General features: G+C 38.4%; 2 protein-coding genes across 2 annotated transcripts; one reads left to right on the top strand and one right to left on the bottom strand.

Moving 5' to 3' along the window:
- Positions 1 to 14587: 14587 nt before the first annotated feature.
- On the bottom strand, positions 14588 to 16093 carry LOC107669676 (CCAAT/enhancer-binding protein beta-like). Its single transcript, XM_016462021.1, has one exon. It carries the CDS (start codon positions 15890 to 15892, stop codon positions 15056 to 15058), a length of 837 nt encoding a protein of 278 aa, XP_016317507.1. The 5' UTR covers positions 15893 to 16093; the 3' UTR covers positions 14588 to 15055.
- Positions 16094 to 18294: 2201 nt separating this feature from the next.
- LOC107669672 (transmembrane protein 189-like) lies at positions 18295 to 24532 on the top strand. The gene is made up of 6 exons (XM_016462014.1): positions 18295 to 18497; positions 21070 to 21189; positions 21450 to 21541; positions 21817 to 21961; positions 22058 to 22270; positions 23258 to 24532. Exons 1-6 carry the CDS (start codon positions 18362 to 18364, stop codon positions 23377 to 23379), a joined length of 828 nt encoding a protein of 275 aa, XP_016317500.1. The 5' UTR covers positions 18295 to 18361; the 3' UTR covers positions 23380 to 24532.
- The last annotated feature ends 2199 nt before the right edge of the window (positions 24533 to 26731 follow it).

The following is a 26731-nucleotide window of genomic DNA, read 5'->3' as shown; positions in this document are numbered from 1 at the left end:
ATGACCAGTAGAGGGCGCCTCAGGATCAGTAACTCACTTCTTGGCCTTAATTTCAGTTGGGTTTTTCCCCAATAAGCAAACTAAAACTTTTTTTTTATAACTTGTCTGAACTCGTGTGATTGGAATCTAATATTCAAATAACAGTGATTGTTCAAATACTTGTGCTCTTTTATTAAGGAACCCCATCCTCATGCAAGCATGTTCACAGTGCAAAAATGCAGATATAAATCCATACGCTTCCTGAAAACACATCTGTATCTGTAAGATGCTCTAGTCATGACAGGAGTCCTGAGCCGTAATGTTTTCTTGTGTACGTGCTTGAGTGTGTGTCAGCACAGTACAGCTGGTACCCAGGCATTTCCTGTAGCATTAACTTGCCCAAATAACAAAACCTCACATCTTCAAATAAATCATTTTGAGCACATTTGCAGTCTTACGATCTCACACACGACTTTTCTTAAATGTTTTTACAACTCGGATGCCATAAATATGCTTCCATCTGTACTTGCTGTATATACAGTATACGGGACACTGTCCCGGTTTTCAGCAGGTTTCAGTTGTACTAATGATGCTTTCTCTGACGCTGCTGGTCTGAGGCGACACGTTTGTGGTTGTTTTAACCTGTTTTTACTATACTGGTTTGTGTTGGTTTTTACTGGTCTTAGAAGGTCCATAGTCACTTTGTCTCTTCATGTGCCTACACAGACTCTTGGAATGTATCAATTAGAGGTGATTTATGTCACATCTGCCAAGCTGTTCATCCCATTTCCTGTGACATAACCTATATGTAACATTATAATATGTCCTTCCCTCCTTCAACTGTTGACTTGTTTTTAGTGTCACTCATTTTTCCCTATCTGTCTCTGTCTTATAGGTGATTCAGCAGTTTGGAATCATGTTTCGGGGAGCGTTTTTTATTTCCTTGTTGAAAAGAAATACAGACTGGCTCGATTTGAGATTCTAAATGTATTTCTGAAAAAACATATTTCATCACACATTGCTAAAAACAGTGCCATCCTTCAACGCCCACACATAAAAAAGTGCTGAAATGAAATGTCATTATAAATCCTGTGATAAGACTGATTCATCTGACGCTGACACACACATGCTTACATTTCCTATGATCAAAATAATGCTGCAAATGAAGTATACACTCAGTAGGACTGTATTTAAATAATGAGCTTGGGTGTAAACCAACAGGAAGCTATATCATTTAGCATAAAGGATTGGACTAGATGAGAAGTGTCATCATAGGAATGATCGGTATTGTTCCAGAAAGTTCAGCACATGCTAGAGACTGAAGTGTTTGTAAACTCGTCTGACAGTCTAACTGTGTCCGTATGTGTGTAATTACATTCTATTGTGGGTTAAACTTACAGCAGAGGTGAGTGTGTTCTCAAGTATGCGTTTGTGTGCACGCATGTAGTTCACACTATTCAGGAATGAGTGTGTGTATGTGTGTGGAAGAGTGAGTCAGGGCACTCCCTAACACTCGTGGTACTTTGACGTAAAACAGACAAGACAGGACAGGCTGATCCAACTACTTGGGAAAAACACTGAGGTGGGCGGGGCTTAGTACAGGAAGTGCACTTAAAAAGACAGCGAACAAGAAACTCCTGCTGGGGCTCAGCTGCTGCTTATTATTTCTGGCATTTAAGAGTGCTGAAACAAACATAATATCTATGAAACTCTATTGGGTCTGTGTATACACAGTGAATTGATTACTTGGATTGGACAAGTGGGAGTTTTGGCAAGTGCATAGCGTGTGCGTTACAACATAAGTAAAGAATAGTATTGGTTTGCTCTCTGTCCTGTATGTACCTCCCTCTGTCCTTTCTCCTCCCATTTCTGTTGCTTTTGGAATATTTCCTGGGAGCAAGAGATTTAGGAAACTCCAGAAAGAAAGAGAAAAAAAAAGAGTGACTCGTTCTGACTCAGTCCTGATCAATGTCAAAGCACAGATGTTTAAGCAATTTCTTAATCAGTAAACTGATTCTTTAACACATGTAATAATAATAAAAATTAGTTTTTTTGTTAGTATTTGAATGAAATTACAGAGGCTAGTGTTTGTAAACTCGTCTGACAGTCTAACTGTGTCCGTATGTGTGTAATTACATTCTATTGTGGGTTAAACTTACAGCAGAGGTGAGTGTGTTCTCAAGTATGCGTTTGTGTGCACGCATGTAGTTCACACTATTCAGGAATGAGTGTGTGTGTATGTGTGTGAGAGTGAGTCAGAGCACTCCCTAACACTCGTGGTACTTTGACGTAAAACAGACAAGACAGGACAGGCTGATCCAACTACTTGGGAAAAACACTGAGGTGGGCGGGGCTTAGTACAGGAAGTGCACTTAAAAAGACAGCGAACAAGAAACTCCTGCTGGGGCTCAGCTGCTGCTTATTATTTCTGGCATTTAAGAGTGCTGAAACAAACATAATATCTATGAAACTCTATTGGGTCTGTGTATACACAGTGAATTGATTACTTGGATTGGACAAGTGGGAGTTTTGGCAAGTGCATAGCGTGTGCGTTACAACATAAGTAAAGAATAGTATTGGTTTGCTCTCTGTCCTGTATGTACCTCCCTCTGTCCTTTCTCCTCCCATTTCTGTTGCTTTTGGAATATTTCCTGGGAGCAAGAGATTTAGGAAACTCCAGAAAGAAAGAGAAAAAAAAAGAGTGACTCGTTCTGACTCAGTCCTGATCAATGTCAAAGCACAGATGTTTAAGCATTTTCTTAATCAGTAAACTGATTCTTTAACACATGTAATAATAATAAAAATTAGTTTTTTTATTAGTATTTGAATGAAATTACAGAGGCTTTGATCTCAGACCTAGTGAGCATTAATAAAAGTATCAATAAAACTTGTGCAATTAAAAAAGGACCATTTTCCCTATTATTTGTGTGTGCTATGTACGTTTCTCTTTTTTAGAATAGCAATATGTTAGTTTAGCGTCAATCATGTTAGAATCCAACTCTATTTTAGCAATTGCAAATTAAGGATCTCATGATTCTTTTCATGTGGCCCACAAAGTTACTGCCTAAGCATACTATAAAATCACATGAGTGTGCAATGTATTTTTATGCCTAATAGAGCATCATGCCATTAGTCTTGTAACATACTAATATCTTCTGTTACATGATTTGTGTCACTGTCTATGTAGAGACTAACATGACGTTTAGGATGCTGCCTTAGGGGCTATTCACACAAACACATTTTTTTGTAAAAACCTGAAATGCAGGCCAGCCCAGTGGAATGAAAAAAACAAGTAAGGTCTAGAAACTTATTTTTTAAATAAATGTTTATTTATGTGCAAGCACAACAGTCAAACACATCCATCTAACTCATGTTGTGTAGAGAAAAACAATTAAAAAGCAGCACAAGGGAACACAAAATCATGAGACTTGGAGCAGTGGAACTGAAAAAACAAACGCAAGAGAGATTAATTTATTCAAAGTTTAACTACTTTGAACTTGAATGTCACATTTTTAGAATCCTGTGTGAGTGAGACAGATAAATATGTACATGCAACAGCCACAAGTCTAGTGCATGTTTACATAAAAAAATATAATTACACAAAAACACATTCTGTGTGAACCGCCCCTTAGGGGCCATTCACAAAATGCGTTTTTGCGTTTAAAACTGTAAGACACAAGGTCTAAAGAAGCTTTATGACTTATTTTGATTTTAGCGCTGAATATTTATAATGACATGTAATGCAGCAAAATACATAAGACATGAATGCAATAGTTAAAAATGTCCATATAAGGCATATTTATGCAAAATTGTAGTGGAATTCAAAAATGTGTTGTAGATAAAGGCAGTATAGTAACCCAGTACTGGTTTGGAACAGAGAACGTGAGTTTAAAATAGTTAAAATAAGTATAAAAAAAAAAAATTAAAAATAAAAATAAGTATTTTTTTGCTTATTAGAGTATCTTTCCACATGCATCTTAGCTGCATCTTAAACTCAACTGAAATCAATTGCAAGTTTAGTTCCTGTAACGTGTGTGTTTGTCTGTAACACTAGTTGACGCATATGTAGAGCATTTTATGACATTTAGGATGCCGCAGTCGATATTGACAGTAGACAACAGAACCCACTGAAACTCAGCATGAACTGTGTAACCCTCAGGTTATCCTCAGCATATACAAAACAAAAAGTGTTTGCCATTATGACTGGAGTAAACCAGCTAAGCCCTCTCTCAGGTTCCATGATTGCTCTTGTTTATGCTTAAGTAAATGGAAAAAAAATTCTGCTGGCCATTGTGTATCTAGGCTCTGCTGGTCTAAGGGCACCCCTCAACCGCATCTTGTTTTTTTGAGGTTGGTTTCCTCAGCAACGAGCGCGTGCGCTGTAATTTCCTGTTGCTATGTTCACTGCGCATGCACTCCATTACACCTTAAGCAGATCTGCAGAGTTTACGTAAACAGCCAAGTTCGGTGCTTCCCCTTCTTTACGACTAGTGCTTCCTTCCTCCTGCAAATGCACACTGACGTGCGCAAAAAGCTCTCGATGTAAACGCTGTACGATGACCTGTTTAAAGATCTTCCACAATAAGTGTTCTATGGTTCACCACCTTTACATCACAGTCATCATAGCAACACTTTATGCGATTGACGGGGGGATGTTTTCATACACAGGACATGAAGCAAAAAACAGCATGTTCCCAAGCATAGTACTCTGTTTTTCAGACTACTAAAAAAAAGGCCTGCTGACAATCTTGCAGAAAAACAGCAGCAGTATAAATTATGAATTGTGTATGTATTTGTATATGCTTGATTCAAGCTAAACTTGTCTCCCAAATTTGGTGCAATTTAATGTCTTAAGGGTTGCATGAGGGCCCAGGGCCAAAAAGTTGTGCTTGAACACATAGCAAAGACTACAGTCAATGGCCAACTAGCATGTATGCCTGCGTGACAGGAATAATGCCGATACCAGCAGGTGGCAGTAGTCTGTATTCGTCATTCAACTAGGAATGTGGATACACATTCTGCAAACAAAACAGTGCTTGATTACCATTTTCACTTTCTTAATTCCAGAAGGCCAAGTCATTATGAAGATATCTGCGTATTGTAAAGCTCAGGTAAGATGAAGATGTAAAAGAGCCATTTCTGTGCCCCCTTGACTTTGTCGTTTGTCGTGCACTGGTTCAGCTAAAAAAACAAACAATCAGAGTGGTCTCTCTCACTGACTGTCCAACAGCAATTCAACATGCTCAATAGGCCAAAATGCCACCAAAGTGGAACGACTAGTGTCAACAGTGTGAAACACACCGCAAAAACTGAGCTGACAGACGCTCATCGATGATCGATTTGGTGTCACAACCTTAAAGGGGACATCAGATGCCCGTTTTTATGAAATGTCTGCAACATACTTTGGTTAAAATTCCTCAATGGTTGTGATAAACAACACCGTTTTTACTTTGCCAAAAACAGCTCTGTGCACAGCGACCCATTTCGGTGCATGTCTCTTTAAATGATAATGAGCTACTGATCACCCCACCCCTCTCTTACATTTTTTTTTGCGTAAAACAAAACGAATCCACTGTATCCTCACTAATGAAGACTCTTATGTTCACTTTTACATCCAGCTACAAAACACCTGCATTGTTTATGAGACGTTGTCACTACAGCTGCTCGAGCGCGGAGAAAATGACGGACAGCATACAACTGGCTGAGAGTGGAAATATGCGCTTGTGGGCGGGGCCTGAGCAGTATGACATCATACTGCTCAGACAAGCAAACCAGCTTGATAATTGAGAATGTTTAGGTTTTTTGGGGATTAAAAAAAAGGAGTGAATGGATTTTTATCATCGTAGGGTGGTTGTATCCATACACTGCTAAGACACATTTATATTTCTTCCGATGTCTCCTTTAAGGGTCTGCCACTATGTGTGGGGGACAAAGATATGCCTAAGGGCCTTTTGGCACCATGATCTGGCCCTCTGTAACGCATCAGCAACCTGGTCTTTAGTGTTTTAGCCAAAAAGGTTCTTGGGTTACTTCTCTCAGGGTTTTTTAGACCACATCTTGTGCGATCACTGTTTTGTGTGTATTTGTGTGTACAAGAGTCTGTTAGCTTTCGGTTGACACTGTTACAATTTCCATTCTGTTGTTTAGCATGACTGCATGACTAAACTTTTTTGAGAAGATGTGACTCAGCAGATATTCACTCAGGTGCAGCACAGACCATGACAGGGAACCCACAAATGTCCAACATAAAATCATCTTGTGTTCTGTGGTTTCCTCCTTCTACGTAATTCATTGAGGGATCTTTCCCAGATTGCATCAGGGTCATCTGTGAGCCACATTAAGACTTCAAATGGAAATAAGCCGATTGTAATTAACTTTTCTGTTTAATTGTTAGTGTTTACTTGAGTTTGGAGCTTCGATATCAGCTAACATGCTTAATAATAAATAAGTTAGTAAACGTGAAGGTAACTAAGGGACAGATCAAGCATCCGGAAATAAAAATAAAGATCATTCCAGGAGTCTTTCATACTGGCCCATGATAAGTTACTCTACTTTAAATGACTGCACAAAAAATGCTGTAATATTAGCACAACGTATTGCTCTGTATGCATAGCAAAGCGGTTTATGTGCAATAGAGTCCTGTCAACTTTGAAAAATATTCTTCTAGCTAATTTCTGAGTCATGTGTCTGGCTGTAAAGGGTGTGTCTGGAGTTTCAGGAGTGTTCAGTAGGGCAGAGACCAGTGTATTTGTGGGATCTTTAATTAAAATGCTTTGACTGAGCTTTGTTGTATTAGTCTTTCCTCCTTACAGACAAAGGGAGATTAAATGTAAGTAATCACAGGGGTTTCGTGCTCACATTTTTAAATGTTACATTTCCTCACAACGCACTGCATCATAATACACAATACTGCTGAGCACCGCAGGACGTTTTAGAGTCTACCCGGGGTCAGAGACAGAGATAACCCAAAGTCAAGACCTGACGCTATGTGTGTAATCATTCTTTGGGTTTTAAAAGTTCAAATGCATTCATGAGATTGTAAAGAGGGAGGGCTCTTCATTATTTAAGAGCTTAACAAGCCAATATGTCACCAATTGTGTCTTCAGTGGTCTTTATCCAAAGTCCAATCAAATGTTGAAGTCTCTCATTACTGACCAACATATCAACAACTCCTAAATTTAAGATTAATGTATTTGAATTGCATATAAAATTTCCATCCATTTGGATTACACAGTTTTGACCAGCTAAGCTAATGTGACACATATTTGTTAGTCATGCATAAATGAAATAGGTGAGATTTCTGTAATAGACAATGTGTTTTAAATACACAATAACCTGGTTTATATATTTAATATCAATCAATCCAATTTGTTGAATGTCATATATTTAAATAACTGAATATCGCTTGTTCCACACAGATATTTTTTTAACCATGCTCATGCTTTGTAACTGAATACATGTAATTGTGTTCACATTGAACAGATGTAAGCATTTTTAAAAAATATGATTATTTAAATAAAACCAAACAGATAAAAATTGTTAATAGGTTATTCATGTTAAAACTGTACGGATTGACATTTTATATGCAATAAATCTTAAATTTAGGTCAAAATATATATTTTTGAAATATTTTTTTGGAATATTTTATGTTTTGTATTTGTTGAAATAAAGAAGCTTAAAAGACATTTATACATTTTTTCAAATAATGGTGTGGTTTTTGCATCCATAAAACTTCTCGCAGTGCAGTTGCTAAGCCCACTTTCAAGTCTCTATTCTGGTTGTAAAATATGGATCAGATCTCTTGTTCATTTTCCCAGCTATTTTATCGTCTGCAGGTGAAAACTAGAAGTACCCGTCGAAAAGTTATAGCACTCCTTACTTCAAGAAGCTGCATGGTTTAATGTTGTGTGAAACTGAGTTGCACCACAGTTGATTAGTAAGACTTACTGCCCTAAGTATGAGCAAAAATAATGGTGAACATTTTTAATATAAGTGCATTGGTCAATAAATGCACACAGCAACCTTTCCCACGTTATCAAAAGCTTTCGTCAGTTAAATTCTGACTTGCATGTTTTTTTTTTCCTGCGCTCTTGCTTTCTGCATTTTTGCGTTGTCTTGTTCACATTATCTCTGCAGGAAGGAAGAGATCCAATGTAGTGATGTGGGTTGAGTGCCACGGTGTGTTTGTGAGACAGTTAAGATTCCATCACGTGAGTTTAAGAGGGGTTATTCATACGTATGTGCACACGAGCGACCAATATCAGTACCCTCTGAACCTGACTGTGGCCTATTTTGAGCCGCCCGCACTGATTGCCTATCTCAAGCTTAGAGGTGAGGAGAGCAGATGCAACCTTCACGCTGGAGCCCCTCGCATGCTCTGCGATAGAGAGATGGCAGATGGAAATAAGCGTTTGTGAAGAAGATACAGTGACATCATCAGTGCAAGGAACTGATCTCTTCAAAAATACTGAGTCGTTCTGGGCTACTGGGACAACAAAAAGTCTGAGGCCTCAAGCAAAAAATAGATCAAAGGCATGATGGTCTTACGAATGCTTTATGTGATTTAGTCTCAAACTATTTCAAATCATGTGCACAAGTGATTGGATATGATTAAAAAATATTGCTTGTTAAGGCGAATGTCTCTATAATTTAGTATTAGTCCTGTAATAATCCCGATTGTGCTATGAACATGAATTATACCTCAAATCACGTTGCTTGCTTAGAAGAGGAGCGCTATTACTTTTTTAAGAGATCAGATTTACGGACAATGAATTTATTTAATCAAAAACATAGGAATACTGTGAAATATTATTACAATTTAAAACAGCAGTTTTGTATTTTAATGTTACTCTGATGACGAAGCTGCATTTTCAGCATCATTCTATTCTTCAGTGTCACATGATCCTTCAGAAATCCTTCTAATATGCTGATTTGGTGCTCAAGAAACATTTCTTATTATTATCAGTTAAAAACAGTTGTGCGGCTTGATATTTTTGTGGAAACAATGAATTATTCAGGAATCTTTGATGAAAAGAAAGAAAAAACAATTTATTTCAAACAGAAATCTTTTCTAACAATGTACTTTTGAACAGTATATTGTTCATTGAAGACAACACCCAAGTAATATCTAGGGACGAGAATATCACACGGATTTATAGGTGGTCTGTTTCAACTATGCAAACACCTAGCAACCATATAACAATGCACTAAAAACCACCCACGGCACCCTGTAATCTTGGCGGTGGGTTTTGCACTGGCAAGCATCACATCACTCTAGTTTCAGTTGCTGTTGGTTTCTATGTATTTTGCAATGTGATTCTCTGAATAAAGAAACCAAAACTATAACTAGTCATTATATTTCATGCACTCTGTCATGCTATCACATTTGCTCAAGTGACAGTGGGATGATTTTTTTGTTTGTGATTGATATTTAAGAATCAGATCAATTTCCTAGATTATCTTCGAACACCCAAACATGTAACAAAAGAGTGACTACTGTGCATGATAAATGTCATTTTTCTTTCTTTCTTTCTTTTATGGTGCTAGTTGCCCTGCCTGGACATTTTACTTAACAGGACCGATGCTTAATGCGATAGTTCACCCAAAAATGACAATTCTGTCATCATTTACCTAGATGTCTTCATATACTCATGTAGTTTTAAACAAAAGATATTTTCCATATGTTTTGTTGTCTAAAAACTGTAATTAAATAGGGAACAATGTGTTTTGGACCCCATTGACTGTTACCGTATGGACAAAATAAAATATTGTGTTCTAGAGAAGAAAGTAAGTCATATAGGTTTTGACGACATGAGAAAGAGCAGAATTTTCGGATGAACTATCCCTTTAATCGTAAAAAAGTTAGTGGAAGCATGGTTATAAAAACGTTATAAGTCTAATTCCGATATTAGTGTACAGGACTAGTTTTATGGCATGTTAAAGATGATTAAAGTGGATAATTATAACGCCTCAAAATGGCTATAGTGATGGTCAGAGTGGCCTGATCACTGTTCTGTTCTATTCTGTCGTTTTGCAACAACAGGAAGGCTGTCAATTACTCAACCCTGTCCTGCATGATGCGAGCGGTACGACCCAATGTCGTGGCGGTCGTCGTGAGCCACTGCGCAAGCGTCAGAACGTAGAATAGCAGAAGTGCAACAGTGTCGAAATCTGGGCCAGTGTCCCCAAAGCTCCACCTCTTACGGCCATTGTGGACGCCTAAATTCCCGGCAGCCGGGCCGCAAGGACCCCCGGATGTTCACCGCCAGCGTCATACACTCGAGCCCAGGAGAAACAGAAGAATGGTCACAAAAAAGTCAAGAACGGGGAAGTGGTGGATGAATGAACGGTTTTGCCATTGGTACATCACAGCACTTTCAAACTGCGGACCTCATCCCCACCCGCAAACCCACTTTGCTACTCCAAGTAGACCACAACGATTCTATATAGTCACCTTGTATTTTTTCTTTTCATAAACACTTTGGAGGAGTAAATGGTATAATTGGAGTCTTAATAAGCCTCATTCAATTGCAGGTTCAAGTCATATAGGCCACGTCTCGGTCCTGTTTTCACTGTCTTCCTGTACTTTCCTGTAGCTTCTGCACTATAGTGTGCACATAAAATAAATTAATAAAAGATTTATATTCCTCTCATCAGCAGTGTGTTGACCTGATGTCTTTTGACCATTTTTCAATCAAAAATAAGTCCTTTTCTAGTTTCACTCATGACAGACTAAGCAACACCATCTTAAAAGGTGACGTTAACCACTTGGGAAGGTGTCAGAAACTCATTGACTATTAATGTGTCTGCCAGGGATTGTTCACCTTTGATATGTTGGCCTTGTTTGTTCCGACAGTGGTGTTGTTAATATTTAACCATAGTATTTTTATATTGGGACAGTATCAGCTGGCTTTTTCGAGAGGGTGGAGAGCTTTTTAAGAGGCCTGAGAAGTTTGTTTTACAATGAGGACCAACTGAGAGAAATTCTTTTCTTTTAAAATGTGTTTTCAAGGAAAAGGTCATTTAAGGGAAGTGAGAGGACAACCACATGTTAAAAATATGCAGAGGAAGCCTGAGTGTGTTTTTGATTTAATTGAAATCATTTGATTTGCGTATGATTAGGGTTTCACTGCCGTGTACAGTGATTCTAAAGAAGCAGATATTAACCAAGACAATAGCTGGAGGCCATATGAGCAGTCTTTAATTGTTTCTAGGTAAAAACGTGCGAGCGTGTGGGATGAGGTTTGACAATCCGGTGTAGGCTGGATCGTATTAGTATCAGCAGGTCCGCCGGCGGCGTGACGCAGCGATTCGTTTACTGACAAACCTAACACTATTGACGGTAAAATCCTGCCTGGAAGCGGGCGGGGCAGTTAATATTTAACCATAGTATTTTTATATTGGGACAGTATCAGCTGGCTTTTTCGAGAGGGTGGAGAGCTTTTTAAGAGGCCTGAGAAGTTTGTTTTACAATGAGGACCAACTGAGAGAAATTCTTTTCTTTTAAAATGTGTTTTCAAGGAAAAGGTCATTTAAGGGAAGTGAGAGGACAACCACATGTTAAAAATATGCAGAGGAAGCCTGAGTGTGTTTTTGATTTAATTGAAATCATTTGATTTGCGTATGATTAGGGTTTCACTGCCGTGTACAGTGATTCTAAAGAAGCAGATATTAACCAAGACAATAGCTGGAGGCCATATGAGCAGTCTTTAATTGTTTCTAGGTAAAAACGTGCGAGCGTGTGGGATGAGGTTTGACAATCCGGTGTAGGCTGGATCGTATTAGTATCAGCAGGTCCGCCGGCGGCGTGACGCAGCGATTCGTTTACTGACAGACGTAACACTATTGACGGTAAAATCCTGCCTGGAAGCGGGCGGGGCATTGCTCTCTAGTAAAAGGGGAAAAGAAACTTGTAATCCTGACGTTGGAAACCCCTGTGTTAGCAATCAATGGTCCTCAGGAGACTAGGACACAAACTAAATAAACAAAGCGAACTAACTGTACGTCTCTGACCCAGTTTAGAGTTGCCAGATCTCGCAGGAGAAACAAGCGTAAAATACGCGCAAAGTAAGCGAAAATAAGCCAAAAATTTTTTCTGGACAAAATAAGTAAAATAAGCGTAAAATAAGTGACTTGCGTCACCAAAGTTAGCGAAAACATACAACCCCTTTGTTATGGACAGAATAAGCAAAATACACGTAAAATAACCAAACTTGCCTCAGGACAAGGTGATTGAAAATAAGCAAGCCAGTAAAAAATAAGCAAGCACAGTAAAATATTTTAATTACTGTAAGCAATTAATTAATCACGGTATTAATCTTGCATTGGACTCCCAAAGTCTGTATTCTTATGGGGGTCCCCCTGCCTTAAGGAAAAAAGGACAATGCTGATCATTTCTGTATGATGACATATAGGCAATGATGTGTACATGAATCACTGTAATCGACACTGTATGATGAAACTGTACTTCACATATATGTAGCTAGATTGGAAGTCGTTTTTTCCTTAAAACTTTGCAGCCATTTGCTATGACACCAAGGCCACTATGTCGTGCGCAACACTCAAAATTGTTGGGTTAATGTAATTTAATGTCAAATCTGTGCTTTATTTGTATAAATATTGTTGGGAATAGTGTTCAAACAGACCTACATGTGTTGTTGCTTAAATTTACAGGGCTAGGGAAAAAAAGTATAATATTCTTATACATTAAAATGTTTTTGGCCACACTTTGTCAGAGGCCCTGATGATGGCCCTGCCTATGTGATTTTTGCCTTTTACAGTAGGACTCGTTCACATTTATGACATATTTTAAAATTATGTAATAGTTTGAAATGCATAATGTAATTCTCAGGCATTGAGTATTATTATTTGTTTGCTAACCTTCTGCTTAGTCTGGCATTAAGAAAACTTCTCAAGAAAAGTAAATAAGGTACAAAGAAATCTCATTCAATAGATTCAAATGGTATATGGCGTTTTGTTATCTCATGGTTCTTAAAAATATTCAGATGTAGACGGAGTCTAAAACAGTTGTATTAAAGAGAGTAGGCTATCTAAGGCAGCCGCACGTTACACACACAAGCACACTTGCATGCACAGATGGAGAAGGAAGTTGGAAGTGTTGAGCAACTAAGATCCTCCTGCACTAGGACGACGTTGTGAAATACATTGTTCTAAACAACACCCTTTTCCTCCTTTACCGATCAGCTTCTCACTTTTCTACAGGTTCCCTTTCAAACATCAAACAAAATGTCAAACTAAACTTCTTAAGAAAACTGTGAGTGTGGTGCATGCAATCATCATGCATGCATTTAATTATGAAAGACAAGTTAAATCACACATAGTAAAAGCTGTGTTTGTGGTGTGAGAAATGTACACATAAGACACATTGTGTACCCACACAGAGGGGAAGATTTATTCTATAAGTTCAGATGCTGTTAATTGAATTAGCGATAAATTATTTTAAGCCCCCCCTCTCTCGCTCTCTCTCACACACACATACACTCTCTCACTCTCCCACCTTCTATTGTCATGGTGATGAACTGTTCCTTTTTCTACCTGTTACTTACTCTCCTCCCTGACTGACAGGTCATTCAACCAGTCCATCAGGTTTCATTTCCTCCCGCAGGACTCAAGCAGGAACGGTCACACCTCAACAGTTCAGAGTTGCCCTGTTACCAATGATGAATTCCAGCAATAAATATCTAAAAAAATAGATTTGGCAGGTACTCCGGTGTGGAAAAATGTAAAATCCAGATTTCTATGTGTGATGAGTTGACTAATGCAGATATTTTTTAATTGAATCAAGTCTACCTTGGCTATACTTTTGAAATATATTTTACACACTCACTCTCTACTCTCTCTCTCTCACACACACACACACACACACACACACACACACACACATTTTTTTTATTAATAGAAAGAGTTTTGTGTGATGTAGTGTGTAGCAGCCTTCCCAGTGTATTATTTTATCCCAGATATATTTACATAAACGTATCTGTGGTTTGGACACACCTAAAGACAATATTTTTTATTTATTCATTTGAATAAATAATTGAATTCGATTAAAATGAGATTGTATATTGATTAAACCGACCTCATACTGATCATTCATAATTTCCCTTATCTAAATAAAATCTAACCATATGGGTGCTTGCACGTCCCATCCGTATTTCATGTCCATGTTTAATATTTGGTTTAATCTCACTGTGACATGCTTTCTGTTGAGTAAACTAAGTGTTTGTGTGTTTTGGGGGGCTAGAAAGTTGAGTGCTTATCTAGCCTTGGACCGGAGTCTTTAACGGACCGCTGAACTCTTTGGATTGTGGACCCTGGCTGTGTATTTTAGATAACTGTACCTCTGTAGCGTGGTGACTCATGAACACAGGTTTCAAAAGATCTCCAAAATTCCAGTCACGAAACAGGAGATTTCTATCAAGTAACTGTGAATGATTAATATGTCTTGATGTGTATATGCACTGTTTAAATGAAGCCAGCTAAAGTGAAACCAGGAGTATTCACTGCATAATGGAAACCGAATCTCAGCAGCTGTGGGTGTGTACTAATATGTTTTTGACAGCAGTAATAAAATGTGGTCAGACACACAGGATTCCAGTACAGTAAAAATCATTTAATTCAATAAAATAGTATATAGCAGTAGACCAGTTGTACCTTTATCATTTTTATAAGACTACTTCACTGCGTTTCCAATACTGTTACAATGAGTTGCATCATACCTCTGCAGTACAACTCTTCCTATGACAACCACTGCCCCAGATATGGCGAAAGGAATTTAAATAACAGAATATTAAACAGTAGATATCTCACTTTAAAACCCGTACAAAAATACTTTACAGACGAAATACATGACATGGTTTCCAGATTACCAGAGCTATACCGAGCACACGGTGGGATATTGCGCAATCCAGGCGCACAGTCCACTTTCATGTTTTTTTTCTCGGTTGTAAACGCGTCGAACGAGCGATCGCCCGTTTTTAAACGAATCACAGAAAACTTTTGTTGTAAATTCTGCACTCTTGAAAGTCACTGACAGTCACTAAGCACCGCAGGAGTCCCGTCAGCACTGGCCGGTGGCGGAGAGCAGGTTCCGCAGCGTCGCCAGCTCGCGCGACAGCTGCTCCACGCGCTTCTGTAACCGGTCGTTCTCGGCCGCGAGCTCCAGCACTTTGTGCTGCGTCTCCATGTTGCGCATTTTGGCTTTGTCTCTGCTTTTGCGGACGGCGAGATTGTTCCTCTCGCGCCGCTGTTTGTACTCGTCGCTGTCCTTGTCCACCCTCTTCTTTCCTTTGCCGCCAGAAGCCATCTTGCCGCCAGACTGAGGTGATCTTCCCTTACCTGGCGGCGCAGGTGTACCTGGCGGACTCGAGCAGGAGGAGGACGCGGTGGAAATGTTACCCAGGCTGCCGCCAGGAGCGTTCTGGTACTGCAGATACGAGCGCATGTCAAAGCCCCCGGAACCATCCATTGGCGGCTCTTCGTGTCGCCAGTTAGTTTTGGCAAAGCTGCCCAGAAAGTCCGGGCTGAACACGGCGTCTATGCGCGTCTCCTGGAGCTCCGGATACGCCAGTTGGTTCGAGTCCCGCTCAGTCAGCGAGATGTAGTTCTTGTAGCTCTGTAACGCCGCTCTCTTGCTCTTGTTTTCCTCGGAGAGAACGTCGCTGTAGATTCCCAGTGCGCGGTGCCGGGCTTCGTCTTGGCTGGCCAGATGCTGGTACTGGGGCGAGTCCAAATAGATGCTGAAGTCTATGGCTTTCTCGTGCTCAGAAATGTCATGAAGCTTCGTCATGGAGCCGTTCGTAGGCTGCTTGCAAATGCCGTCGCTGACCGGGCTGCTGCTGGCGTTAGTGCTGTGGAAAGCGAGGTAGTCCCCCTCGTAAAAACCGGCCACTTCCATGGATCTTAACACCCGCCGGATTGCGGCAGGACGGAGATCAGGGTCTCGCCTTCCCCTGACAACTTCGCAAGTGTCACCGACGGCAGCGCAAAACTCACGCGAAAATTCGAGTCTTCCGTCGGCAGAAATAACTAGATGACTTTTGTCTAGTTATGTAGGTGGCAGGTTGCTTGCTGGAGAGCTCGAGTCAGTTCCCATGCCTCGGAAAGGGGTGTTTATAGGGGTGTGAGAGGGGGCGGCGATTCTCTGTTTGGTGTGACGCGTTTTTCTGGTTTTGACTGCAGACACTCAGAACTTAAAGTGGGGTCTGTGAACACACGAGTGAATAACAATAGAAAACAAACACGGCATAAACAGATACGAATGTGCTGAGTTTAGGCTTTTATAAGGAACACCTGCTTAACCGTCTACCAAAAGATTTTGAATAAATATAGATCCAGAATGAGATTTATTGGCAAGTATGTTTTCACTTGTAAGGACTTTGTCTCGGTGAAGCTTCAGGTGAAACAGAAAAAAAAAACACTAGTTAAAAAAGAATATACATACATGCATATATACAGTATGTACATATACACACACACAATATGCTATTTACAAATAAGGCATGTACACAACAGACATAAATAAGATATGTTGAAGTAATTGTATAATTTATCATTATTTCTTATTTAAAAGTTACGCAATATATATTTCTACTTATTTTATTAGTTTATGTGCTCTACATAACTCTACAGACAGAACTCTACACAACTTTTATAGTAAACTAATAAAATAAAGAGGGTACAGCAATAAATGCAGGTTTTTGGAGGAGCAGTCAGTTGCTGTTGCCATGGACAACGGTCATTATTCATCAACTTTTGTAATTTGACTATAATAAAGTCTTTTCGAGAGCTGTGTAGTAATTAAGCAACAAGGCACCTGAGGATGTGCCTCAGTCATGCCAAAAGGCCGTTGTTAACCATGACTATATTTACAATATAGCACAACCTTGAGAGTTGCCGTTTTTTTGTTAAGTGGTTAGCAAATAATAAAAATACTAGGATTTAAAAAAAAAAAAGATTAGTAAAACTTTTTTTAAGCAAATTAATTAAATGTCTTTCTTAAAGTTGAATATATATAGTGCCTGATATAACAGCAAAAATAAGATTTTCTAAAGGGCCTGAGCATGTCAAAGTTGTTACTATATTACTGAATGTAACATGTCTGGAATGTTGTATTGACCAATCAGTTGCTAAGACCGCCGGAAGGGTCCGTTTAATTTAAAGGTCTGTGTTTTCCATTGGCTTCTATACAGGGCTGTCATCCTGCAATATGAGCCACACTTTATATTCACACATTAAAGTTAGCTAATCAGTTTTATTCACATTACTTGATTAATATCACATCATATCATTGTCTAACCTTCAGTACCCTCAGCAGTAATTTCAATTTCAATTTGACCATTACAGTCATGTTCCAGAGGCAGCAGGCATAAACTTGATTATGCCTCGTCAGTGATGTGGTTAGTCTGCCATCTAGTGGGTATGTGAAGGATTACACTGCAAGCTGATTAACTTAATTTCATCATTGTCCTCTAGCTTCACCGTCTCTCTCAATATTTCCTTTTCGTATTCAGTTCCTGAACATCCTCCATCATAGTGCAATGTCTCGCAAGAACTGACTCATTAAGCAGTCAGCACGTAATGAAATTATATAAATTGTCATGTCAAATATTTCGAATATTGTGCATTTATTATTATTTTATGTATAGTTTATTTATTATCATTATATCATATTTTATTGTACACATTCCGTTACTTTTTATAGAGCGCCAGCGACGCAAATCCTACATCAAATGTTTGTATTGTGATTTTGGACTGTCCTCTGTCAGAAATCTTGACCGAATATTGACTGTATTCAACATTTATGACTAGTGTCATATGGACTGTTTGGACCAAAATAAAGGCGAATAAATGATGACAGATCTTTTTATTTGGAAGAAATATTTTCATTTTGAACGAACTAATTTTTTGTCTTGTAAAGGTCTGTTTTTTGTTAGAGAGACATTGTATTTTCCCACTTACTCCTTTGACTTGTGAAATGACATTTCACCGGTACTTGTTTTGCAAACTAAAAATACTAAATTTAATTTGATTTTTAATAACATTATGAAAATATATATATTTAGACAAAGCACAGAAAAATACCACGATCCATATACACCACACTTTTACATCAAAGTAACTCAAATTAATCGCCGTCAGTGTAGCCTGTTTTCTGATTGGTGGCATCCGGGTGGGGTCAGGACATTCTTGCTTTCTAATTGGTCGTCATGTTTGTTATGGAAACGTATTCTAATTGCTGATTGGATGAATGCTGCAGAAGGACGAACGCAATTGGTGGAGGGAAGAGACGCGGAACAGGGCGGACAGAGGCGTGGAGTTGAGGATGCGGAATTAACGCATTCGCTGCGCCCGAACCGGACTGAATATGGCGAGCACCGAGAGCAAAAGAGGGTCTTCGGAAAACTTTCACACAACCGAGCCAAGTGGATCGGACCAGCCGGGCGCGAGAAGGGGTCCACAGCATGCAGGTGCTAGAGAGCTCGCGGAGTTATACTCGCCAGGTGAGAATTTAAACCGGTTCTTTACGTTTCCCGTCGGCGCCGGTATCCGCCCGCCTCTGCCCACACCGAGGATTGACCGGACTGCCAGCCACGAGTTTCCCGTAGACAGCCCCGGACAGCACGGTCACGGAGCCGTAGCATTCGCCTCGTAATCTAGAGTAGTGTGTTTTGAAGATGCACGCATATATTCAGCGTGCATATTCAGTCTGGGGTCTCTGTGGGGATAAACACGACGGAGTTATTACTGTAGCTGTAGCATATAGGGATGGACTAATGAGTGATGTTTATGTGACAGCGAGTTTGAATGAGCGCAGCGCCCTATTAACGCCAGCTATAAGATGAGTCGAACATAATTGTCTGTGGCAAATTTGACCAAAATTGGTTATTAATCATGCATTGTGTGCTTATCTATCTTTTATAGTCCCAAGGGAGTAATTCTGTGCCTGAAATAGTCGTGGTACTTGTAGCTGTCAGATACTGACAGGAGATCGCTTTGATTTCTTGATGACCACATAGAAGCGTTCAGTAATTTATTTTATAGTTTAAAAAGTTGTACACAAAACATACGGTATTTTTGAGAAATAACATTAAAATAACTTACAGACTAAAAGCTGTCTTTTTCTACAAGGAGCGGGGTCGCCCCTTCATGGTTGGCGCTACTATTTACATCACATGGCTAATTGTGCTAAGCAACGGACTATTTTTTGCATATAGCTCATTTAGCAAGTGTTTTATGTGATTTACCAAGCATAAACGTAACAGTTATGGGGATACCATCCCTACAAGAAATGTAATTGTAACCAAACAGTTGATGGTAGCCATTGACTTCCATAGTATTTTTTTTCTCCATATTATTGAAGTCAATGGCTATCGTCAACTGTTTGGTCACTAACATTATTCAAAATATCTCCTTTTACGCAAAACAGAAGAAAGAAACTAATACAGGTTTGGAACAACTTGAGGGTGAGTAAATGATGACAGAGTTTTGAATGAACTATCCCCTCAATGTAAACAAAACAAGTAAAGCTAATTTTAAAGGTGCATTCAAATGAGCAAAAAAACTCTATTGTCCATCGTCAACAGTATGGCCATATATGAAGCACAGCTAACTCAGAAGTCAAAATAGCTTTCTGTTGGTCAACGCAGTGAATTTGTGGCCAGCTTGAACCCATTGCGAAATCTGCATGGGGACATCTTTGTTCTTCACTCGACATTTCTATTTATGTGGATTCCGATTGAAACGAAAATGTGATGCTAAATATGACCAAACCTTAACAGCATTGTCAGAACACACAAAAAGATGGCAAACATCCTAGATGTGAAGCGGCAGCAGTTAGTAAACTTAATGCATCCAAGCCAATAGGTATAAATCCAAAACTGGCACTATTGAATATTGAAAACCCTATTGAAAGCACCTATAAGGACGGTGTGGGTTTGACTCTTTTATCTTCATAGGAATGTGTTAAATATGAATAACAACAACAACAACAAATGCTATTTTATAGTATTAGCACAACAGGTTCACACAAAACCAAAAGCCCACAATAGATGAATCGATTGTGCTCAGTAAACCTGAGTGTACCCCGGAAGGAGGAACTCCATCAGTACCAGCAGGGAACAGTGGACATTGTGTAGGGGACAAATGATGTATACGAACACAAGAACAGAACAGGAACGGAAGCAAAACAAAACGTCACAGTAAGCAGAGCAGTGTGAGGGTGTGGTAGCTGTGAAAGGTATGAGTTTGTTGGAGTTGTTGTGGGTGGGGTGCTGCGGTTCAGTGTCAAATGGAGCAGGACTGATGTGGATTTCTGGGTAGCATTAGATTTAGTGCTTCTCTAAATTTACATCAGTTTCCTCGGATAGTCTTTTTCTGTTTACAGTCACTATGGTGATTCAGGGAGTGTTTTGACTCTCAGTATTTCAGTATCGGATTAACACTGAATGAATCCATTACCTTGGAACAAGCATGGCAGTATTTTTAGTCATTTCAGATATTTTCTGCAAAGTGATTCTGCTCTGAATTCAGGGCAAAGGTGAATTTGCTCTTGGCACATAATTGTAGCTGTGAAATGAAACAATGTGACATTGAGATCATTGCTTTAATACAAACTCATAGCATATCTATCTGTCTCATTCATCTATTTAAATATTAGATGCTTTCGCTACAGTATCTACGATAATGAAGCTGTATTGGAATATTAGCTGCCGGTATAGTTACTTTCTTCATGTGGCTGTAATGTTGATTTGTATTTAGCCACTTGTCCTCTTGGAAAACCATGGGAGATTTAGTTTTCTATAGGAAATGGGGTTTATTTGGTTGATTAGCAGTAGCCTAATGGTTAAGGGTTGAGGCTGCTAGCACACTTTAGAAAAGCTACCTCAAGGAGACACTCTGGAGATACATATATAAAGAATATTTACAGAGTCCAACATTGTCATTTAAGTAAATGTATAAATACTCACCAAAGCCATTTTTTTGTTCAAATTTGGTGCATTGCTGTTATTTTTGGACCCTGTTGACTAAGTTTGCCATTTAAAAGGTCTTGACTCTCTTATCTCTTTCTCACAGGAAAAAGATGTCAGGAATGGATCAGTTTGCTTCTTTGCTTTACCCTCATGGCCTTCAACTTCTGTTACCTGGTAACATACTTCCACCTAGGACACACCTGGTACATCCTCCTGGGCATCGGTTGGTACAACAAACAAACCCACATATACACGTCAATGTTTAATAAAGTAGTGGTAGGCACAACAAAGAAGTTGCAAATTACAACTTGGAAATTCCCAGTATTCAAGAAAGCTAGAAGCTGCTAGAATGATTCTCTGTGTGACTTGCAACTACCAAAAACTACTTTTTTATGAGAACTGAAAGACATTTTGGTTTATAATAGGATTTAGAGATTGATTTTATTCTCAGATTCTGCTGTATGTGTGTGTGTGTGTGTGTAGTGGCAGGGATCCTGACAGCAGACTTTGCCTCTGGTTTGGTCCACTGGGGTGCTGACACATGGGGTTCAGTGGATCTGCCCATCGTTGGGAAGGTACAGGAGTGAAACAGTCTTTTTCATGTTATTAAGTGTTGCCAGAGTTATTTAAGGTAAAACAATGAATAAAATCCTTATCTATCTAATAAAAATAGATAGACTCACTGGATTTTTTTAGGACATTTAAGATTTGCGTTTGTAAGTTAAACATCTTTTAAATGTCTTCTAAACGTCTTTAAAAGAAAATATGAATCTCAGGTAAATATTCTCAACTACTAAATTGTACAAGCACAGTTACTTCTCTTAAAAAATGAACTTTTCCTTCATCCCAGGCCTTCATTCGTCCGTTTCGAGAGCACCACATCGATCCAACAGCTATAACGCGCCATGATTTCATTGAGACGAATGGTGATAACTGTATGTTGACTATCATCCCTCTGGCTAACATGGGTGCAAACTTTTTGATGCTCTCACCAGGTAAGACGTCAGATATATTATCTGTCCATCGGAGAGACAAATGATGAACCACATTCATTTCATATCGTGCTGTTCTCTTTCTCAATCTGTCTTCAGTGGAGATCTATCGGAACTACCCCTGGTACTGTTACGTCTTTGCTTTAGCCATTTTTGTTACATTGACCAATCAGATTCACAAGTGGTCGCACACATATTTTGGGCTCCCACGCTGGGTGACGTTTCTTCAGGATTGTCACATCATTTTACCACGGAAACACCACAGAGTTCACCATGTTTCACCTCATGAAACCTACTTCTGCATTACCACAGGTACATGCACACAAACAATAATATTTTTATGCTCAAATCTTCCTCGCTTGATCACACTTTCTGTGGCAGTACATATCAGTGCTTTGTTTATGGTCTGCATTATGTACGCTATCATTTAAAAGTTTGGGGTCAGTAAGATTTTTTGAAAGAAGTCTCGTATGTTCACTAAGTCTGCATTTATTTGATCAAAAATACAGTAAAAACTTTAATATTGTAAAATGTTATTACAACTATATTTTTACAGCTGTTTTCTTTTATAATATATTTTAAAATGCAATTTATACCTTTGTGATGGCAAAGCTGAATTTTCAGCTTCATCACTCCAGTCTTCAGTGTCACGTGATCCTTCACCATTCAAATCATTCCAATATGCTGATTTGGTGATCAAGAAACGTTTCTTATAATTATCAATGTTATAAAAGAGCTGTGCTGCAAAAGTTCAAAAGAACCGCATTTATTAGAGATTTGTTTGTGTAAAAGTTTTTTTCTATCACTTTTGATAATTTTTAATGCATCCTTACTAAATGTAAATATATATTTTTTCAACAAAAACAAACAAACCCCAAACCTTTGAAAATGAGTATATATGGTTCAATGATCTGACATTATTTAAAAAAAAACTGATCTATTAATTATATACAAAAATACATGTGGTTTATTCAATAATTCTAAAATAAGTCATGTGGTACAACCAACATGCACAAAAAAGGAAATTATATCATAAAGAAGACAATTATAGACCCTTGTGAGTGTGATACTGTCCAAAAAGGCTAAAAACTAATGATATTTATGAATTAATAATTTGATATTTGTAAAAAAAAATTATCTAAATTCAAGTGTACACTTTACATGTATTCAGTGTGTAAGAAAAATGTACACCCCAAGACATTTTTAAACTAGTATTTTAAATTATACAATTCCAATTATATACAAATGAAAGTCAATCATACTGTTACGTCACTGACCTAAATGTCTTTGTATGTGCAGGCTGGTTGAACTATCCTCTAGAAAAACTGGGATTCTGGAGAAACCTGGAAGATCTGATCCAGAGCCTGACAGGAGAGAAACCCAGATCAGATGACCTCAGATGGGCCCAGAAAACCAAGTAATCTTCCTCTGCCACCAACCTGCCTCCCCTACCTCAGACCTGCCTCAGAACAAGAGGAACGGCAAGATATCAATGCCCAAATTAGAAAGCCATCAATTCTTAGCAAAAGTTAAGTGAAAGGGGGTTGACAGAGCGATTGAAAGCAATATCCCACCCCGCTCACTCTAAAGATCCAAACATCTAAGTCCTTGTTGAAAACCTGAGACTTTTGTGAAATGTTTAAAACTCTTCAAAGTGCAAAAAACAAGCTAATTTAAAAAGCCAATACTTGAACAAAGTGGGCTCTTTTCTGGACACCTTCTCATCCTTTAACTGCTCAAAGCTTTGCTGACTAGCTTGTTTCTGAGGGACTGGCCTCTGCTCTTGGGTTTGGCCTTTGGGACTGATATCTCTTGCTCTCACCCTTCTCTTGTTTGGGGTTAAAGTGCAGTAAAGTCAAGGCATTTTGGCTCTTTGACCACAGAGGGCTGAAAACACAGAGCAGCATCATATGCAGTCTTACTTCAGTACGCCTTAAAAGACGAATCACAAGAAACTTGCTTTGCTTGGCCTCATCCTTACACTTCATTCATCTTTTCATGATTAATACTTTCTTTTGAAGCACATTTGCAAATTCAGAGGTGCTGGAAGCAGTCAGCTGTTGACCAAGTATATTAGAAGTATTCCACATAGGTCAATATTTAGGCCATGAGATCTACATTGGTGTCCTCGATGCTCGACACTGAGATAACCCAACAGAAACTCAGAAAAGGCCTCATCCATTTTTATTTAGTATTAACTTCATCGTAGGGTAGGTTGATGCGAGCTTGACCAGCTGACTGACACAAACTAACACTTTCACTCCATTGCTCGAGTTTTGGATTTGCATACATTGTTACTTAACAGTTTAATGTTGAATTTAACGCTAGCATGTTAAATCACACAGCTCGTAGTTCTTATTTAATAATAATATGAGATGCTAAAGGCAGTTACAGCATGATGAAAATGACAGAATCATCAGAACATCTAGCTGTCTAGTGACTTACAACTACTACTAACTGCTTATTTAATGAGCGTTATACACATTTTCTTTTATAAAGCTGCAATGACAATGGATTAGAAAAAAAAGATTTATTTACTTGACTTTATATTTAAACAGCACTAGTCATATTTTTTTAATTAATAGAAATATTAAGGAGTCTTTCATTAATAAAAAAAAGATCTTTGCTCTGCTTTAAGTGTTGCTATTCAAGCAATGTAGTTTAGGCAGTGTTTATCGTGTGTGGTTACCATTGTAACAGTCGTCTTATAAGAGTGAGGAAATGGGAGAAGAAATTAACATTATCAAATGTAACATAATTGTGATCAGTTTTGTTGTGCCATTTTTTTACTTTTATTTTTCTGAATCAGTTTAATTATTTTTCTAACAATAACTGTTACACCATGTTTGCAAAGATAATTATTAAGCCTTTATTAAGTTTTATGCTTGTGTTAATATTCATGCCAAAACCTTGTTACTGTCAGCAGCAATGTGGCAGTTGTTGTGTTTCAGTAGGTCAGTATGGTGATAGTACATGTTGTTTAGATAGGTCAGCTCGACAGAAGGTCAGAGAATGTGTTTTAGAGAGCGAATTCATTTGTCCCGAGTTGTAAAACTGTTACAAAGGAACAGCCAGAACTGTAAAAAAGGATATTTGAGCTGATTCAAAATGTTATGTGTTGTGTTACATCTAAATTTCCTCTTTTTCTGAATTCAGGAAGATTTGTTTAGTGGAATATTGTAGTATTTTTGACAGTCGACTAAAATCTTATATATTTCTATGCTTATACAAGATGCCAAACTTATTTTTGCTCCGCTAATAGATCTGTTGTGATGTGTTTGGTCGGTGTTTATTTGAAGAGGACACTCCGGTGATGATACAGGGAACTGGAGCTTAAACCAATTACTTTTAGTAAAATGTTACATTTGTCATTGGACTCCACTTAATTTTGTATTATAAGTTTGTATAATGACATTTTTTGCTACATTCTACATTGCGCAGTGTGGACGATCAGATCATATTACATAGCTCTACTTTTTTTTTTTTTTTTTTTATATACTGATTGTGTAGGACTCCACCAGCTGTAACATTTCTAAGCTTATTTCCTATTGATTGAAAATGGTGGAAGAGGTGAGCTGGAGCAGACTGTGATCATGATGTGGTGATGCAGTGACGATTGTGCTTTTGTCTGGTTAAGCTTGTTCTGCAGGGCTAATTATTATATAAACCCACACAAATGTAGGATTTTGCTTAAGAAATGTTACTAATTTGGTGTGCAATGTATTGTGGTAACTGAGTGATTGTATTATCAAACATGCAAGATTAGAGTGTTAAAAACCATTCCTCTGTTGAGGCTCCTTGCTTTCCATGCACAGCGCAGTAGTATGTGGCTGTGAGGAGATTGAACTAATCACATTGTACTTGCTCAAAAATATTGTATTTTCTCTTAGATAACAAAGCAAAGCCAGTTCCTTATTCACAGGGGTCATTTGATCAATGACCCTTGGCATTCACACTTGTTACTGAATGTTTGTTGTTACTGATTTATTGGAAGAAGCCTTTAAAACGCTATCTTGGCTGATTTTGCAATTCACCTCAAAGTCTCACATTCAGTACGTTTTTTGTAGGACGGCTACTTGTTGAAAACTGAAAATAACGCCTTAATGCCTTTTTGTTGTTTCCTGTTTTGAAAACTTTTAGTTCATATTTATAATGAAATTAATAAAGAACTGGAAATGTGTGTTGCCTGATTTGTGTTCTTAATTGTCTTATGTACGGTGGCCGAGAAGTGCAAAGCAAATCACAATTCTGAAAACAAAATAACAAATTACAAACGCAAATGCAAGATTTTTATTGAAAATAAATGCCTTTACGATGTGATACGAGATTTGAAAAGGGAGAAAAAAAAAAGTTCGGCAAAAGGCAGGATCGAACCCGGGTCGATCGCGTCAAAAAACCAACAGCACGCGCTTATCCATCTGCGCCACTGGAGCTGATGGATTACAACCAGTTTTAACTAAATGTAAAGAGACACCCCGTATTTTTAATTCCCGAGTAAGGGCAATTCATACAATACATTTAAACTGAGCTACTTTAATACCATCTCCGAACTTTCTACCAGGACTCTGCTGTTCTTCGGCTGGTTCTTCCTGTATACGTTGATTGACAGATGTCTCGTCCAGTCAGCGGTGAGTAATCCCAAACCGATGGCGCTGTCTCAAACTATACCTACCTTTTCCGGTTTGTCTGATTTGTCGTTGTGTCTTCTGACTTGTAAATTTGTTTTCGGATTTGTCGTTGTGTTTTCTGACTAGTTATTTTGTTTTCGAATAT

Source organism: Sinocyclocheilus anshuiensis, unplaced genomic scaffold (genome assembly GCF_001515605.1).
Source record: "Sinocyclocheilus anshuiensis isolate Anshui unplaced genomic scaffold, SAMN03320099.WGS_v1.1 scaffold80, whole genome shotgun sequence".
Lineage (NCBI taxonomy): Eukaryota > Metazoa > Chordata > Actinopteri > Cypriniformes > Cyprinidae > Sinocyclocheilus > Sinocyclocheilus anshuiensis.
This window is presented reverse-complemented; position numbering and strand designations above follow the sequence as displayed.